This window comes from Ursus maritimus, unplaced genomic scaffold, assembly GCF_017311325.1.
Source record: "Ursus maritimus isolate PB19 unplaced genomic scaffold, ASM1731132v1 scaffold_22, whole genome shotgun sequence".
In the NCBI taxonomy this organism is placed as follows: domain Eukaryota; kingdom Metazoa; phylum Chordata; class Mammalia; order Carnivora; family Ursidae; genus Ursus; species Ursus maritimus.
The window spans coordinates 47,340,516-47,357,899 of NW_024424675.1; the positions used below are offsets into that span (position 1 = coordinate 47,340,516).

General features: G+C 61.6%; 1 protein-coding gene across 4 annotated transcripts; it reads left to right on the plus strand.

Moving 5' to 3' along the window:
* Positions 1-267: 267 nt before the first annotated feature.
* ARFGAP1 (ADP ribosylation factor GTPase activating protein 1) lies at positions 268-13,393 on the plus strand. Of its 4 annotated transcripts, XM_040638588.1 has the most exons (13): positions 268-395; positions 3,240-3,303; positions 3,478-3,587; positions 3,800-3,971; positions 4,440-4,540; positions 5,354-5,440; positions 5,882-5,978; positions 7,657-7,713; positions 8,991-9,023; positions 10,620-10,676; positions 11,151-11,210; positions 11,812-11,888; positions 12,722-13,393. In XM_040638588.1, exons 2-13 carry the CDS (start codon positions 3,244-3,246, stop codon positions 13,062-13,064), a joined length of 1,254 nt encoding a protein of 417 aa, XP_040494522.1. In that variant the 5' UTR covers positions 268-395; positions 3,240-3,243; the 3' UTR covers positions 13,065-13,393. The 4 variants fall into 4 exon arrangements, with proteins under 4 accessions (XP_040494522.1, XP_040494523.1, XP_040494525.1 ...); XM_040638589.1 differs by lacking the exon at positions 11,151-11,210; XM_040638591.1 differs by lacking the exon at positions 11,151-11,210 and having other exon boundaries at positions 11,818-11,888.
* The last annotated feature ends 3,991 nt before the right edge of the window (positions 13,394-17,384 follow it).

The following is a 17,384-nucleotide window of genomic DNA, read 5'->3' on the forward strand; positions in this document are numbered from 1 at the left end:
AGCCCGCGGTGACCAAGCCGCCCCGGAGTCGTCCCCACGGAAGCCGGGCGCGTCTTCCGTGCCCGCCGCTGCGGACGGGCCACGGGCCGGCCCTGGCAACACAGCCAGCCCCGCCCCGCGGACCGCGCCCGCCCCGCGCCCGCCGCGTCCCCATGGCGACAGGGGCGCGGCCGCGCTCCGGCCCCGCGAGCGAAGGCGGAAGTCCCGCCCCACCGCCCCGCCCCCGGCTTCCCGTGATGCCCCGCGAGGCGCAACGTAGCCGGAAGCTGGTGGCGGCAGGGCGGGCGGGCGGTCGGCGCGCGTCCCCGAAGCAGCTTGCGGCGCGCCCGAGCCCGGCCGACCCCGGCGGACCCCGGCGGACTCCGGCGCGCGGGATCGAGCCCGGACCCCGCCCGGTAAGCGCGTGGCCCTAGGCTCACGGTCCGCTTGGGCGGACGCCCCCGCCCGGACCCCCGGCCAGCCGCCCTTCTCCTCGGAAGCCGCCCCCACCTCGGTCCCTGGAACCCTCCCGCAGCCGCGGCCCCGCGCACCCCGCCGCTCCAGGGGAAGGGGCGCAGCGTCCAGACGGACAGCCCGGGGCTGCAGGCTGAGGGGCTTCCGCCCTGGGAAGCGAGGGTTCCGTCCGGCGGGTGCGGGGGAGGCCGGTGTGGTCAGGAGCGGCAGCCTCGGCCTCGCCTGGTGCCGTGGACCACCCCCTCGGGGACGGAGGGGGAGCCGCCCGGGAGGGGCTCGAACGGCCCTTTTCTGTTTCCGTCTGCCTTGTTAAAGGCTCCACCGCAGACCACCAACGCTGGGAAACGATGGTGCTCTTTCGGGGCAGGCCTGACCCTCCTGCCGCTCTCTGGCCGTGACAGTGCGCCGGTGGTGATGGCCCAGGGGTGCTAAGCTTTCAGGCTTGCTCTGGCATTGGTGTCCAGGACCCCACTCCGCCCAGGTTCACAGCAGATCCGTGCGTCCGGGGAGAAGGGGCTGTGCTTAGGCACAGGTGCCCTGGGTGCTTCTGGTGGTTTCAGTCTGTCCTGGTCACTCTCACAGCCCTGGAGACTCCGCCCGTGCCCTTCCCTCATTCCTTTTAATTAATTTCAGATACGGACAAAGTCCCAACTTCAGGACCAAGCATTCTGCAGTTAACAAATAGCTTGCTTGGTGAACTAAGAAAACGTGTGCTCCTTTGGTTCAGCGTTTACTGAGGTTATATGTCCACTTGCAGAAAGCTGTATTTTACCATCTTGGTTTCAAGCTTTAAACAGTTCTTGGATGATTTTTCAAGATAAAGCGTACTTGTGGTTTTGAAAGTTAGGACGAGTTTTCATGTATCAAAGTTATCATTTCAGAGAGTTGAAGGATGCTCACATCCAAAAGGGGATGTGTCCCCAAGGGGAGTTCCTTTAAAATCCAGGTCATTTCCTTTTCACACGTTGCTTTGCTACTAGTTCTGCAAACATTTAGTCTGTCTAATTTTATTTTACACAATTAGAAATTTAGAGCATGTTCAACCCAGTTCTGACTTTTGTTTGCTGGTGCCCTTTTGACCAGAATGTGAACCTCTGAAGGAAGGCACAGTTCTTTGGAAAGAGCACAGGGCTGAGAAGGGAGACCTGAGCGGGCAGGTATGCGTGTCAGCCCCGCACACCGGCCCACAAGGGGCTCTCCAGTGGCTGCCATGAGACGAATGTGTGCAAAGGGCTTTGTGAATTCAGATCCAGCCCGATGTCTCTCAGCGTATGTGTTTACCTGTTGGTGCCTTTCGCATGCAGTGGTGTAGACGCTCAGCGTGATGAAAGTATCCCACTTGAACGAGTCTGACCAGGAGGTGTTTGCCCTCGAGATCCAGTGGTTTTGGTAGACTGTCAAACATAGCACAGAAAACTGCAGACCGCAGAGGAGCCGCAGGTGAACTCTGGGTTTTGTCCATCAGTTATAGAAAATCGAAAACCAGTGTGTGTTATTTCCTTCAGCTAGCTTCAGCGTGGGCTCTGGTGAGCACAGGAGTCCTGGCTTTCCAGATTTAGAAAGTTTGGTTGTGTAGAGTCAGGATTTGCACCCGTGACTTATCTCTGCGTACTGAGATTACAGGCGAGGTACGGCGCAGAGATGCTCCTGGAATGTTCACGCTGCACGCCAATGGAAAGCTCCAGGTTCACTATCCGCAGAGAAGCTGGCCACATGGAGCGTCCAGCAGCCGGACGGGTGTCCGGTTCTGAGCCACCTACAGGGTCCCCACGTGTCCTGCAGTGGGTGCGTGTTGCCGTGAGAGTTAAGGGCAGCAGCTCACAGCCCCGTTCACGAGTGAGGAAAGGACGAGCTTCAGAGGGGCACGTGCACATTTGTGCGTTGGTGGTGGAAGAGGTGGCCTGAGGCCCAGGGCCAAGTGGTGGCAGTGTGTGTTGGACCGTGGGATTGCTTTATGTCCAGCACTGTGCTGGCTCCCACCCGCTTCCTCCAGCTTGAATCTACGGCATCGGTTTTCCTGGTCGTGAATCCAGTGGGCTGTTGGTTGAACGTGAGCTTTGCCAAAGCTAGGAGCTCTGTAAAGACAGAAACGGTTTTTCTCTTTAGCCTGAGTTAAGGACTGTGGTGCCACAGCAGTGTCCCTGTGAGGCATGGTGGCAGGTGCTCCCTGCTGTGCTCGCGCTGTCTGTCACCTGCGCGGTCCGTGATGGCCCTGCGGGGGACCTCCCTGTAGACCCTCCCACAGGCCGGCCTCTGCGTGTATCAGTCAGCGCTACCGCTTTGGCCCCACGCCACAGGCTGGAGAGTGGAAGGAAAGCTCACAGAGAACTGGGGTTCCCTGCCTTCAAAGGTTATTATTGGTTCAGATCTGAGGTGTTGGCCTTTCAGGTGGGCGGTCAGATTGAGCGGCCAGTCTGTGTGCGTTGTACAAAGACCACCCCTTGCCATGGGTTTCCTCACGAGACGGGACGTTTTATAAGTGATGCGGTGTGGGTCGTACATCATGCTTAGGCAAAGCGGACGCCAGTAATTATGTTCTTTTTAATAATCGCGGTGCCTTCAGCCAGAAACATCCAGGCGGCTCTGGGTTTTTCTTAGCGTGTGGAGGACAGATTCCTTCTGTAGGTGGTTTCCTGATGCTGCCTGTAGTGAGCGGTGGCCCCATAGCTTCCAGGCAGCTTTGTGGGATCTCTCTGAAGCTGTGTATTGTAGGCTTTTGCGCTCATTGGTTTTCTTGTAAAGTAGGCTGCTTGTAAGTTTTAAAACTTTGTGTTTCTCCTTTGCAGCAGCATGGCCAGCCCCCGAACGAGGAAAGTTCTGAAGGAAGTCCGAGTGCAGGATGAAAACAATGTAAGTGTCTGTTCTGCTCTGGTGATTTGAGGTTTAGCGAACCTTTCAGAGCTTTCCCTGTTACTGTTATTCTTGGGCCAGCCTCTCCTCTGCTCCCTCTTGGGGCCACCTGTCGGGTCTTTGGGGTTCTTGGGCGCCAAATGCCAGGTGAGTCGCACGTGACCCTCTTTGCAGGTGTGTTTTGAGTGTGGTGCATTCAACCCTCAGTGGGTGAGTGTGACCTATGGCATCTGGATCTGCCTGGAGTGCTCGGGGAAGCATCGCGGGCTCGGGGTGCACCTCAGGTCAGTGCCCTGCCCCTCGTGCCTCGAGGGCCTCCTTTCGGGTGTGCGTTGATGGGGTAACGTGTGCCACCTTGCCAGCTCTGCACGCCCTCGAGGGGTCACGGCCAGGTGCCTCTGTCACGGGACGTGCATGCACCAGATTCACGACCTGGTTGGGGTGGGGGCTCTTGGACACTCAATGCTAATAAGCAGGTTGGCGCTGTGGTTTCTAGCTTCGTGCGCTCCGTGACCATGGACAAGTGGAAGGACGTAGAGCTGGAGAAGATGAAAGCTGGAGGGAATGCAAAATTCCGGGAGTTCCTGGAGTCTCAGGAGGACTATGACCCCTGCTGGTCCCTGCAGGACAAGTACAACAGCAAGGCTGCGGCCCTCTTCAGGGACAGGGTAGGGACCAGCTGAGCGGCGGTGCTGAGGCTCTGCCCGTTGGCTGCTTTGGTGGCTCTGGGAGCTGGCATTCTCCCGTGGTGTCTGACACGCCTGCAGAGGCTGTGGGCCGTCTGTCCCACCCGGGGGAAAGCAGGTGGCGTGTTGTTAGCAGGGGTGAACAACAGGCCTTCCTCCCCATCCTCAGGGAGAGTGTCGCGTGTCAGCACCTCTGTACGTGGTGGCTGAAATTCTGCCAAGGATGCAGCACGTCATTTGGGGTTGGAGCCACTGACCAAGAATTCGCCAGTGCCGCTGTTCATTGCGGTCAGAGTGAGACCCTTTCTTGGTGTTGACACGGGGCAGAGAGCCCCCAGCCCGTGGCTGCTGAGCCTGAGAGGGACAGCCAACAGGACGCACTAGAGCGGGTCACATCACTGATCGCTCCTGACAGTCCCGGGCTGTCTAATGCCTGTGTCCCCTTGGCAGGTAGCCACGCTGGCTGAAGGCCGAGAATGGTCTCTGGAGTCATCGCCTGCCCAGAACTGGACCCCACCCCAGCCCAAGACACTACCGTCCACTGCCCACCGGTAGCTACTTCCCTGGCCTCTTGTCTGGCTCCAGACTGTTCTGGGCCTGAGCCTATCTTAGCCACAGCTCAGGATCCCCATACCGGTGTGGGAACAGCTCCGATTGTGAGTTGCTCCCGAGAGTCAGTGGGAAAAACAAGTCTGTAGGTCGTTGAAGTAATACAAGCTCTTAGTAAAAATGCAGCCCGTAAGCTGTGTCTAAGGTGGAAGGAGTACCTCCCCATTCCTCACGAGCCCGTTCGGTGAAAGTCCTCCCGGGCACGTACCTGTGACGCACGTACGTCTCTGTAGGAAACGTCCTGGCTGAGTGTTGTTTCCATCCTTTGTCCTCTGCGAGGATTGCCCACCCCTCAGGGTGCAGGTGTGATGCGGATAAGCTGATCCCCGTGGCAGACGTCCTGCATCCTCTTGCATGCCAGAGGCTGGTGTTCGGAGTGACTGGTCCAGAGAAGGCTCCCTGTTTGCAGCATGGGTGCCCAGGGACCCCCACCCCACCCCCGCATGGTGCATTTTATGCGGACAGTCCTTGGACCACTGTCCGATGCGGTGCTTCAGCCTCTGCCTCTCCAGCCTCCCTGCTGCCTCCCTGCCAGCGCGGGTGGGCGTGGAGCTGCTGTCAGGGGCCCTTTGGGGCTGGACTGTGCCCGCTTGTTGCCAGCCTGAGCCTCCTTTCAGGCAGACTTGGAGGCCAGCTGGCCTTAGGAGGAGCCCAGGTGTGACCAGATGGATGTGACAGCATAGGGGCCCACACAGTTCCCTCAGGCACCTGCCCATCCTCTGTTGGCCTCACTGACCACTCCGTCTCCCTTTCAGAGCCTCCGGCCACCCGCAGAACTCGACCTCCTCCTCAGACAAGGCATTTGAAGACTGGCTTAATGACGACCTTGGCTCCTATCAGGGGTGAGGCCACAGGCAGCAGGAGTCGGGTCCCTCAGGGCTGGGGTCTGCGGCTTTCTGTGTGCAGGGCGTGCAGCGTTCGCACGCATCACGTGGGTGCTGGTTGTGGCATGCCTGGGCCAGCCCCAGTTTAAAGAGTGGTTTGGAGCGGAGAGAAAACCTAATACTGAGAAGGAGAAAAGAGTAGTTTTCCTTCTTGGAGCCAGCCTGACCTATAAGCAAGTTTTGTTCCCGGAGCGGTCAGGTGAAGTCATTCTGATGCTTGTACTAACTGGTGGTTGGCTTTGGGTCTTGCCCGGGTTCCCTGGCTAAATGCAGCAGGAGGGTCTTCTCCAGTGAGCAGAGGAGGGCCTGACCCGTGTGCCCCTTTGCCTGGGGTTGGGGCGCCTCCTGCCTTGAGGCTTTCAGGAGCAGCGGGGCTGCAGCTTCTTGTCTCCCTGTCAGGGCCCAGGAGAACCGCTACGTGGGATTTGGGAACACAGTTCCGCCTCCAAAGAGGGAGGAGGACTTCCTCAGCAGCGCCGTGTCGTCCCTGTGCTCGGTAAGGACTGCACCCCGCTCTGCAGGCCCGTAGCTGGCCGGCCGCCTGTGGGACGCCTCCCCTTTCCCTCAGTGAACTTGTCTCTACGACCAGGCTTATTCATTCCGGTCCTGGCCTGTGTAGTTGCTTATTTACTTTGCTAAAGAATGTAGATTTCCAATTAACCGGTGCGTTTCCTCCATGCACAACGTCCTGTATGGCGCCTCCCCAGCCCTCTTCTCCTGCAAGAGCGCTGGGCACAGAGGATCCCGGCGCTCCGCCCACCAGCCCCACACCAGCGAGCTCGAAGCTGCAGGGGCTGTGGCACCCTCCGGGGATGGCGCGCTCTCGGCCCTGCACTGGTGTTCCCACCCGCTCGCAGTTGCTGCAGGTCAAACCATCGTTTTCCCAGGAAACCGTGTCTTTAGATGTTCATTCATTGTAGCTTTGTGATGGTGACTACAGACCCCCGCGGGGGGTCTCTGGGTACTGCATGCGTGGAAAGGCGAGGAGACGTCCTCCACGCTAACAGGACAGGGTCTTTGGTGCACTGACGGGGTTGCAGCGAGTGCTGAAGGAGCAGACGTGATGGGTGAAAACACAGGAAGCACCCGGGAGCGGCCACGTGTCTGCCGTCACTGTAGGGTCCTGCGTCCCGGGTGCGGCGGGAGATCTGAGCGCCACCGTCCGCTGTCCTCTTCTGATCTGTGTACACGTGTTGTTTCCAAAGTGATGGAACTTCTGTCAGAAATTATGGCTGCGGGGCGCCTGGGTGGCGCAGTCGTTAAGCGTCTGCCTTCGGCTCAGGGCGTGATCCCAGCTTTCTGGGATCGAGCCCCACATCAGGCTCCTCCGCTGGGAGCCTGCTTCTTCCTCTCCCACTCCCCCTGCTTGTGTTCGCTTTCTCACTGGCTGTCTCTGTCAAATAAGTAAAATATTAAAAAAAAAAAAAGAAATCATGGCTGCAACTCCAGAGCCGCAAGCGATGGCGGCCGCGAGAAGACCTGCTGGGGCCGTGGGCAGCCAGGTTCCCTTCTGCAGGGAGGAAGGGCATGCCTTCAGCCCAAGGCCTGTTGCCTGAGAGTTTATCTTTACAGAGACATGTCCCACCGAATGTAACGTGTTTGTGTTTGTGTCCCTCTCGTGTGGGTCTTTAGTTCCCCGAAGAAGCTGAATGTGGTTGTCTCCTGAGTGTCCTCTTCCTTGAGGGGAAGAGGCTCTGTTGGGAAGTTGGGGTTTGAGTGAGATGTGTATGTCTCTAAATAGTTTCACTTGGCTTTGGGGGCTTAGGGGAAGACCTCGAACTTAGAACAGGTCTGCCTGCAGACTGGGTGCCAGGCCCCGACTCCTTTGAGGGGAGGTAGGAGAGGCCGAGGGCAAAGGGAAGAACAGGCACGTGTGTGCAGTGGAGGTCCAGATGGTCAGGTGGAGCGCGGCATAGATGCATGCAGTGCCCCGGCTGCCATGGCGGCCAGGGGTCTGGTGCATGGCATTCAGGTGTGCCCATGGCAAGAGTGCCCATTCTTTGTGGAAAGCGGGGTTGCAGCTGTTGAAAGGGACCTCGGAAGTGGCCTTCCTGCAGAGCTTGGGTGCGGAATCCATCAGCCCTTCACTGAGTGGTGGATGGCATGGCAGACAGAGCCTGCCTGGACGGTCGCCTATGGAACCTCAACGTGGCCTCTCTGTTGCTTCTTTGCAGGGCTGGAGCAGTTTTACCACCGGAGCAAGCAAGTTTGCCTCGGCTGCTAAGGAGGGTGTGAGTAGCCCATCCTGGCACCCCGCCCGCAGGGCCCACACAGCCTGTGCTGGTCTGGGGTCTGGGGGTAAAGAAGGGTCTTGAAGGGGCTCTGATGAGGGGTGGAGGGTGTTCCCAGCCCCAGGGCTCCCTCCCAGGCCCAGGCCATGCACCGTGGGCCCCAGGCCCATGAGGCTGCAGCAGATCTCAGGGCCCCGCCATTTGCTGCTTCAGTGGCGAGCCTCTGCGTGTCGGAGATGAGCTGTGGGCAGAGGGGCACCACTCTAGAAGAAAGGTGTGCCATCCTGAGGTGCGGCACATGGTGAGCCCCGCAGGCTGAGTGGTCCTGCCAGCCCTCCAGTTTCTGCTGCTGTGCACGGAGCAGGGTTCGGGCCTCTCCTTTGCCTGCTCCTCTGCCCGAGCAAGGGAGCGTTGGGGATTTAGTCAGGACACACAGGTGGGGAGTGGGCATGACCTTGGAAAGGGACAGGCCGGAACCGTGTCTGGGGACATCACCCTGGAGGGGAGATTGTCGGGGGCGTCCAGTAGGTTTCCTGGCCAGCATGGCCTTGGTGAGGAAGGTCACCTAGAGAAGGGAGATCCAGGGCAGGCGCGAGGGGCTGCCTGGCAAGCAGGCCCAGGACAGGAACATTTGGAGGGCCACACGGGCGCTTGCAGCTCCACAAGCAACAGGAGCCACGGGGCTGGCTCTGGGCCGGAACGGAGGCGTGTGGACACCTCTCCGTGCTCCCCTTGGCCACGGTGCCCTGCATCCTCCACATCTGGCTTGGAAGGAGCCTGGCCTCGAGGGGCACCAGGCCCTGTGGCACCATTGCTCTGGCACGTGGCCTCTGCTGCTTCTCTCCGGGCCTCGTCCCTGGAGGGCCACATCCAGGAGGTCCAGGCGCTTTCAGTGGGAGTATCTGTGGCCAGGCCTTTTTTCCCTTTGTTTATGAGAGTGTTGGGGGTGCTTTGCTAAGGTGAGCTGTGGGATGGGCCCCACTGGGCACCAAGCAGGTAGCATGGTCTGGGCCATGGGAAAGCCCACAGATGACGGGGCTGGGGTGGCTGCCCCCTACCCTGGACCTGCTCCCCCAAGGCCTGTGTGCCACATGGCTGCCCCTCCATTGGGGGGCTGGCCTAGTGGGCAGCTTTGTGGGGCCCCCTCGGAGCTGCTGTGAGGTGGGTGGCTGTCAAGAGACAGGCCTAGGACTGAGTGTGGGTTGAGCCCTGGGGACATGCAGCTGGGGGTCTGGCATCAGGACCGGTGATCCGAAAGCTCTTGTGTTTCTCCTCAGGCAACCAAATTTGGATCTCAAGCAAGTCAGAAGGTAACAAAGGAAGCTTCTGCGTTTCATGCTGTTAAAATTTCTAGTTCTGTCCTGTCGGTGTCCGGATACTGCCCATCTGCCCTCCCCGGGGCCTGTGCTTGGGAGGAGGGGCGGTCAGGGCCCGTGGGGCTGAAGTCACCCGGACAGGCTCCTGTGGGGCTTTCTGCCTGCACCCATGGGTGGAAGGAAGCCTGCTGTTGCTGGGGCCGCAGGTTGGAGAGGGCAGGCTGTCCCTCTTTCCCGGTTAGTTTCTCTAGCGGGCGGTGGTTTGGGGTGTTGGCATTTGTCTTTTCCTTCAAATCTTGGCCGGTAGCTCTGGCAGTCCCCAGGTGGCGGCAGGACTCTGGACCGCCTGTGCCCTGGTGTTGGGGGTCAGGACTCAGGCCGGAGGCAGGGCGGATAGTGTTCGAGCATGGCCTGTCCCTCTTTTGGGCTCCTGACTTGTTCCTTCGTGTGGTTCTGGAGGTTGTACGTTGGGAGTAGAAAGCCGTGTGGTTCCATGGCAGTAAGTGGGTACTCAAGGTTACTTTTGAGGACGCCTGCTGGGGTGATGCCATGAGAACGAGGTGACTGACCTGTCAGCAGGTGCTTCCTGGTTGCCCAACGCTGCTCCTACTGCCCATGCTCGCTTGCTCTCTCACTTTCTCACTCTCTCCCCCCTCCGCCCCAACCCTCTCCCTTGCTGTCTGGGTAAAGTTTTGGGGCTCCAAGCAGCAGCCCGAGCTGGTAAGGCCCCAAGTCTGTTCTCGTGCATGCCTTTCCCCGTCTCTGTGCTGACCACGTGCTTTGCCCTGAGCTTCCTTGGACCGTGGCTTGTGTGTGTCCTCGCTTACGTGCGCTCACCCCCAGAGCTCCTCACCAGCCTGCTGGGCTCCTGTCTGGGCCCATCCATACTGTTCAGGGACCTGAGACCCCAGTGGGAGGGCTGGGGTCCAGAACCGGGGGGACTGCTCCTGATGGGGTGCCAGGAGCTACTTGGCAGGATTTTCATTTTACGGCTTCACCTTGAGCTAAGTAAGCAGAAGGAGGGCTATTCCAGTGGCAAGGTGCTGACAGGTGTGTGGTTACCCCGTTCATCGAGGCTGCTGCCTGGTGCTCTTTTTAGTTGCTGCCCCACCCACCTCAGCTTGTCCGCTGGCTCCATCCCCTTCCCTCTGAGTCAGGTGCCTGCTGGAGGGCAGGTGGGCTTACACCCCCTCCAGTGACCAAGAGTGCAGCTGCCTACACCCCAGCCAAGGGGGTTAGCATGCGACCTGCTGCCAGCACGCGGCTGTTCTCATGGGATGGGACTGTGTGGGCTCTGACGGGAAGACCCTCGGTGGCCACTGGATTTGCTGCCACTCTGGGCCTCTTCCCTCTAGAGCAGGTAGGCCTGGGGCAGTGGTCTCTGGCTGCCCCACGGCCAGGGTGCCTGGGGGTCACTTCCACGCAACTGCTTCAGGTGCCGTGGCTGCCATGAGAGTGGGGGGTGTCCTGGGTGCTGGAGGGCCGCTCACCATCTGCTGCCTTCCCTTGTGGCCAAGCTCGCAGCCACTGCTGACCAGCGTCCTGGGGGACATGCTGCCCGGGCTCACCTAACTTCCTCTCATCATACAGGCTTCAGAGCTGGGCCACAGTCTGAACGAGAACGTCCTCAAACCTGCCCAGGAGAAGGTAACACCGTCCGACACCATGTGTCCCTCTCCTCCGTCCCCACCCCCGTAGGCCCTCGTTCCAGGGGAGCAGCTGGTGCTGGAGGGCTTTGTTCGGCAGCTCCGGCTCCCTCCAGTGTCCCATGTCCCAGGGGCCCCTACCCCCTCTCCTCATGAGGCCTGTTCCTCAAGGTGGGGCTGGGTGTGGACAGCATGGGGGTGACTGACTGAGCCACGGAGGACCCCCCAGCAGGCTGGGACCTCGGGGCAGTGCCAACCTGGCCTCAGCAGGCTGTGGCTGACACAGAGCCCCCCCCCCCCGGCAGGGTGCCATGTTACAGCAGCCTGACTGAAGTTAGCTGCCCCCGCGCCCTCTCGCTCTGGGGGGAGAGGGTCACACACGGCTGCTTCCACGGGTCTTTTCGGTGTGTGCTATCCTTTGTCAGAGACGGGCGATGGTGGGTGTTCTGCTGACAGCACTGTTTTAACCATGCAGGTGAAAGAGGGAAAGATTTTTGAGGATGTGTCCAGTGGGGTCTCTCAGTTGGCGTCCAAGGTAGGGCAGGCCCCGCCTGGCGCTCAGGTGCGGCTGGAAGTCAGTCTGCACGTTCTGGGCGCCTGGGCCGAGAGCAGCAAGGGCCTAGGCTGTCTGCGCCCCTGTGCACTCCTGCGGCCTGAGTGCGCTCTGAGCAGTGAGGAGGCTCAGCGAGACACTCTGGTCCCGGCGCCGGAGAAATATGGAGACAGCTTGGCGGGGGGTCTGTCACGTCCGCTAACTGTCGCTTCTTTTTCTTCTGCCCTCGTTCTGCTGCCGCTGTCCTTCCCCGGTGAGTGCGACCTTCCTGACGTGCTGGGGGACGGCCGCCGTCTTCCTCCAGGCGGGTTTGGGTGTTCGCAGCCCCCGCTTCCCAGCCCGCCACACTCTGCACGGGGATGCCTACAGGGGCTTCGCGTACATGCTGTCTTCTTGAGCTCCTGAGCACTAGGGCCTCTCGCCACTGCGTGTGCACGCAGGGAGGGAGAAGCATGTGCAGGCCGCGGGTCTGAGCCCAGCCGTGCTGTTCACATCTCAGCTTTGCCAGGACTTTGAGCGGGACACCATGTCTGTGCCGTGTGTGAGAACCCACCCTGAGCTGCCACCTCCCGTCCCCTTCTAGGTCCAGGGGGTTGGCAGTAGGGGATGGCGGGACGTCACCACCTTTTTTTCTGGGAGAGCAGAGGACCCGTCGGACAGGTATGCCGCTTCTCTGGGTTTCCTCCCACACGGTCTCTGGGAGGCAGTTGGCATCCCTGTTAGGGGACAGGCATTTCATCCCCCAGGGGCGCAGGGGTCACAGCAGCCCCCAGATCCCTAGAGACACCGACCCTGTGGTAACTGCTGCTGCCCAGGGCAGGGAGGGAGGAGGCCTCCCGAGGAGGGGCTCCAGAGCTGATCCCCATCTCCAGTCTGGGGCATTGGGGTCGGTGGGGCCCCTCAGTGGCCCTCTCCCCTCACTCACCATCTGCTCAGGGCTTGCGTCCTGGCCTCTCTGCTGGAAGCCCAGTCTGGCTGGGTTTGCCATTCTCCAGCCACAGAGTAGGCGGGGTGGGGAGACTGGCCCTGGTAGGGCCACTCCTGGATGGGGGCACATTTCCCGTGCTCATGGGCACAGGGCCACATATCTTCCTGACATGCCATCTGGTGGTACAGGCCGTGCGGCTGTGCTCATTGGGGTACAGCTCTGCTGAGGGGCTCTGCAGGGCCCCTCTGTCTTGACAGCGTGGGGAATGCTGACGCACTCAGGGCTCCCCTTTTGCCTCGGTTACTGCAGAAAACCTTTTCCTTCATGACGCGCTCCTTTTCGGGTGGGACTGACCTAGCCAGGCTCTGGCAGCAGGAGGCCCTGGTGCTTCCAGTGGGTTCTGTGCCCTAGGCTCCAAGGTGGAGCTGCACAAAGGCCGAGTAAACGCATCTCCCAGGCCCCTTGGGCGTCGGGATCTGGGTGGGGCCTCCGCAATCTGGGGGAGGATGCCAAGGGACGGCTTGGTGGCTCAGGCCATTGTTCAGTCTCCCTCTGTCTTCCCAAGACCCCTGGAGGGCCAGAGCTACCAAAACAGCGGTGGGGACCACCCCCAGAACCGTGCCGTGGACCAGAGCTTCTGGGAGACCTTTGGGAGTGCTGACCCTGTCAAGGGCCACAGGTCCCCGAGCAGCGACAGCTGGACGTGCGCAGACGCCTCGGCCGAGAAGAGGAGCTCGGACAGCTGGGATGTGTGGGGCTCGGGCTCCACGTCTAACAATAAGAACAGCGACCACAGCGACCTTGGGGAGGCCTGGGGGGGCAGTGGGGAGGGCAGGGCCAAGACCGCCAGAAAGGCTGCGCAGCCCACCGCGCCAGTAGACGAGGGTTGGGACAACCAGGACTGGTAGGCCCGCTGCGCCCCGGCCCGGGCAGCTGCGGCAACCACCGCATCTGCACTTTGCCCTCACATCTCCTCCTGTCTGACCCCAGAAACCAGCCGTGGCGTGAAGACAGCACCTCGGGTGGGAGCCGGGGTGGTGCTGGCCCTGCAAGGCCGTGGTGCGGCAGAGGCCACGTGCTGCCTTGCAGCCCATGTCCCGGCTCTCCTGTGGTTCTCAGGCCACCCGTGGAAACCTGGCCGGGGTGACGTGGAGGGCAGAGTCTGCTCCTGGGAGGCGGGCTGCGCCATCGTCCCCATAACACCCTCTCTAATAAACCCTCCCGAGTGGCTGCCTCACGGCCTGTGCCGTGTCATGTGTGAGGCCTGTGTGCTCTGAAGTGTTGGGTCCCGGCTTGTTCTGGGCCAGCCTTCCTGCGGGGGGGATGTGGTGCAGCCGTCTGCCCAGCTCCCCTCCCTCCCTGGCCCTGCTTCACTGCCGGTGCTGCGCTCCTGCATCGCCTCTCCGGGCCTCCACACGTGGCCACACACAGAGCCCTGAGGCCTCTGGCGCGGCCCCCAACACGTGGGCCGTTTGTCAGCGCTCGTGCCCGTCTGAGCTGAGGCAGCAGGCCCAGGATGCCGCGGACGGCCAAGGAATAGGGACGTGAAAGCAGAGCGTATGGAGGGGAAAGGCATGCCAGTGTGTGCCCTCTGAGCCCGGGTCTGGGGGCACGTGGCAGCAGGGTGGGCTCCCCGGGGCTCATTGAGGAGCCGTGTGGCGTCCAGGCCTTCCCAGCAGTCTGGAGTGAGGAGTGCGTTTCTGTTGGGCTAGATTGCCGCCACTGTGTCCCTGCTAGCGCCTAGCTGTTCCCACAGTGGTGTCCTCTGTGCTGTGCTCCCGGGGATCAGCTCACCGTGACGTGTGGATCTCCTCGTGTGCCTTGAGCCCCCCCCCAAGCCATTGCCCCCTCGTCGGTGGTCACAGTCTGGTACTGACGAGGTGCCTGTCTCCCGTCAGTCTGACAGGCCTACACGTGAGCCACGGCTGTGGGGGTCCTCTGTCCCCACACCCTCTTCCTCTGGCTCTTGGGTTGTTGTCAGCTGCCCTTTGACCAGGCACTGCGTGTGCCTGGGTCCCTATGGATTGGTGCAGGATATGTGCACTGCGGGCTCCGGCTGCTGCCGGCCATTCGCGTCCCAGGGTGTCCCAGCGCGGGCGCGAGCCACAGGAGCCAGCAGCAGTCTGGCGTGTCCGGGCTGTATTCACTGCGGGGCCGCCCCGGGACAGCCCGCTAGCCCGCAGCTGTCCCATGAGGAAGACACTGCCGGGGGACAGGGGCACCCTGTGTGCAGCGCCTGTGTGTTTGTTGCGTGAGGGTCGCAGACAGAGCCAGCTGCCTGCCGGCCCTAAGGTGAGGGGAAGCCCCTGGGGCAGATGGAGAGCCAAACCCACGGTCAGCCTGCCAGTCCGGGGCCAAGCGTCCCAGGGTGACGGTGCGCGGGAGAAGAACGAGTGTCAGGCGTCCGCACTGTCAGGACCAGGGCTTGGTTTCCATGCTGGGCCCTCACCCATCGGGATGGGAGCTCGCGGACGTGCCTGCAGCTCTAGAGGCTTCAGCGCTGCTCAGGCTGCTGTTCTGTCCTGTAATTTCTCGTCTGGGAGGTCCCGTTACATTGGAAGTGAGTCACCCTTTGGTCTGTGAGTCCCCTTCGATGCCAAGTGCAGTAATTAGAATAGCGTTGACTTTTTAGATGTGTGCTGGCAGGGGGCACTGTGCTCTCCAGGCCCTCATGGCGCGCTGGGACGTGGCGGTCCGAGACCCCTCATGGGCAAAGACGGGTGCTCTTGTGCAGGTGTAGTCCCAGGTGGGGCCCAGGATGGGGTGCTGGGGCTCCCGGCCCTGCTGCGTGCAGGGGCCCGAGGATCTCCCTGGGGATCTCCTGTACAGGGGTCACTGGCACAGAGCAATACAGTGATCTGGGTGAGCACCCAGAAGGCCACTTCCAACATGGTTGCAGGTGGCATGGGGCTCCCAGAGGTGCAGGTGGGAGGGCAGGGCGGTCTCCAATGGGTGTCTGCTTGGGACCCGGGGCCAGTGGCATTTCGCCTGGCTCTGGCAGAAATGCTTAGAAGCCTTGCGCTCTCCATCTGAGCCTGTATCCTAAAGGCACAGGACGGGGAAGCGGTCAGAGGCAGGCAGAGCCAGGGGACACTGAGTGCAGCATCCAGAATTGAAGCCTTCTTCCTGTGTAGTCTCCCATGGTCATGCTGTCTGGGGAGGCGGGGCTGGGTCCTGCTCCGGGCAGTCCCAAGGGCCAGTCCCTGGCTGAAATCCAGGGGTCCTCACCCACCTGTGCTGGCTGGCCAGCCCTCTGCCTCTCAACTTGGGGGGAGACTGGGCCAGTGGCCATGAGGCTGCCCTCAACACCTCTGGCCGTCAGCATGCAGTCCCACCCAGACCCCGGCTCTAGGACGCTGGGCTGACCAGGGACTGGTGTGCCCACCACCAGGCGAGGCCCCCTGGTTGCCACAGAGCCCTTGCTGAAGATGCTGGGACTGACCAGCAGGTGCACTTGGCCAGCCCCACTTAGCTTCCTTCTCTTTCTAGACTTCCACAGGACCGTTCTGCACTTCCTCTCGGCCATGTCCCTAACACAGGTCTGCTTTTGCCACCCAGTTCAGTCGTCCAGCAGGCCTCCTTGCCTACAAGCCCCAGTGCTGCGTCTGTCTGGGGACCTCACACCCAGAGCTGGGGCCTTCCCGGGCCCCTACCCTCTGCATGGTCTTGTGTGCACCCCCTGTCCCAGCAGCCCCTGCTGGGTCTGACCCAACTGATATGGTCAGGGCTGGCTCAGCCCTCGCAGTCCTCGCAGCTGGGGGAGTGGGACCTGTGCTCGGGGTGGGCTCAGGGTCTACCTGCACGCTGGAGTGAGGGCCCATGACAGGTGACGGGCCAGCCAGCACATGGTGCCGTCCTGTCCTTTCTCAGTGACCCGGGGCAGCCCTGACACTGCTAACTGGTCTCTGGGGCTTCAGGGGGGTCACAGGTGATGAGCTCCTGCTCTGTGCAGGACTGCAGGGTGGGCATACAGGTGAGGGGTGGACAGGGTCCAGCCAGAGGTGCTGAGGAGTTGATTGGCTTGTATGTGTGGAGGGTGGTGCCTCGGTGGGGTGCGTGTGAGTGCATATGTGGTCCCGAGTGCCCACGAACCACGGATGGACACGGTGTGGCCAGTGCATGATTGTCTGTGGCTGCTGGGCCTAGCATCTTCTGCGGGTCTGCACTCAAGCGTGTGGGGCTTGGCTGCGGTGTGGGTCCCAGGACTGGGCAGGTGCCCAGCACCCTGGATATTGCGTCTGTCAGCACTGATGACCTGGTGTCCAGCTGTGGGTCCTCAGGCTCAGGCAGCTCCTGGGCTATGGCAAATCAAAGAGCTCCACTGGCCCATGGCCTAAGGCCCTCCTAGCCACAGGAGCACTGCCTGCCCAGGAGAGAAGCTGGGCTCGCAAAGTGGTCAGGATGCGGGGGTGGGGGTGGGGGAGCCAGAGGGGCACTCAACCACCTGGGCAAAGCCATCTTGGTTTCCTGGCCCAGGCCTGGGACCATGCACCCCCACCCCCCAGCAATGTTCCCAGGTTTGGGGCTGGTGGACCGGCAGGGTCGAGGCAGTGTCCTCCCCATGGCCAAGAGTGCGTGGAGGGGGTTGAGCCCCCATGGGAGTCGGGTAAGGGCCCCCCCTCCCCCAGCAGCGTCCAGACCCTGACCTTGCCCCCTGAATGCTGCCAGCCTCCGGTGAATACCATGTCTCAGACTGTGGTCTCCCAGCCCAAGAGCCCCGTGCTGCGCCCGCCCCCAAAGTGCCTCTGTCTCCGGAAGCTGGACCCAGCTCAGGCTGCCAGCCCTGCTGGGCTCCTGGTAGTCAGCTCCCCTCACCCCTCAGCTGCCTGGGTGGGTGGTCCCAGGACAGGTGGGTCCAGGGGTGGGGCTGCAGCGGGGTCTGGTTTGGTCAGTGTCTGCACCCAAGCAGTAGGACTGGGGCTTTGGGCCTGGGGCTGTCCTGGTGGCTGGGAGGGGCCACTCTTGGCTGGCCCTTCAGACCCGGGAGGGCCTTGGAGAAGCCAGTAGTGCAGGGGAGGCTTCCAGCAGGGGCCAGTGTGGGCCTGGGCACCGGGGCCAATGCTGGGAGAGTAGGGAGGAAGTGGTGTGTCCGCTCCGCCCTACCCCCCAGAGGCACCTGGGTCCACAGGTGGTGGCCCTGGTCCCTGAGGTGCCTGCCCCACGGTCCCCTCTTTGGGGCAGACCCCGTAGAGAGAGGGATAAAGGTGTTTGGCTGGTGCACCCCCCCC

Bases quoted from the DNA above. Each gene is read 5' to 3' on its own strand.
- ARFGAP1 (XM_040638588.1), top strand. From the start codon at position 3,244: ATGGCCAGCCCCCGAACGAGGAAAGTTCTGAAGGAAGTCCGAGTGCAG. The intron at 3,304-3,477 runs GTAAGTGTCTGT...CCCTCTTTGCAG, and splicing joins GAGTGCAGGATGAAAACAAT to GTGTGTTTTGAGTGTGGTGC. The intron at 11,211-11,811 runs GTAGGGCAGGCC...GTCCCCTTCTAG, and splicing joins TCTCTCAGTTGGCGTCCAAG to GTCCAGGGGGTTGGCAGTAG.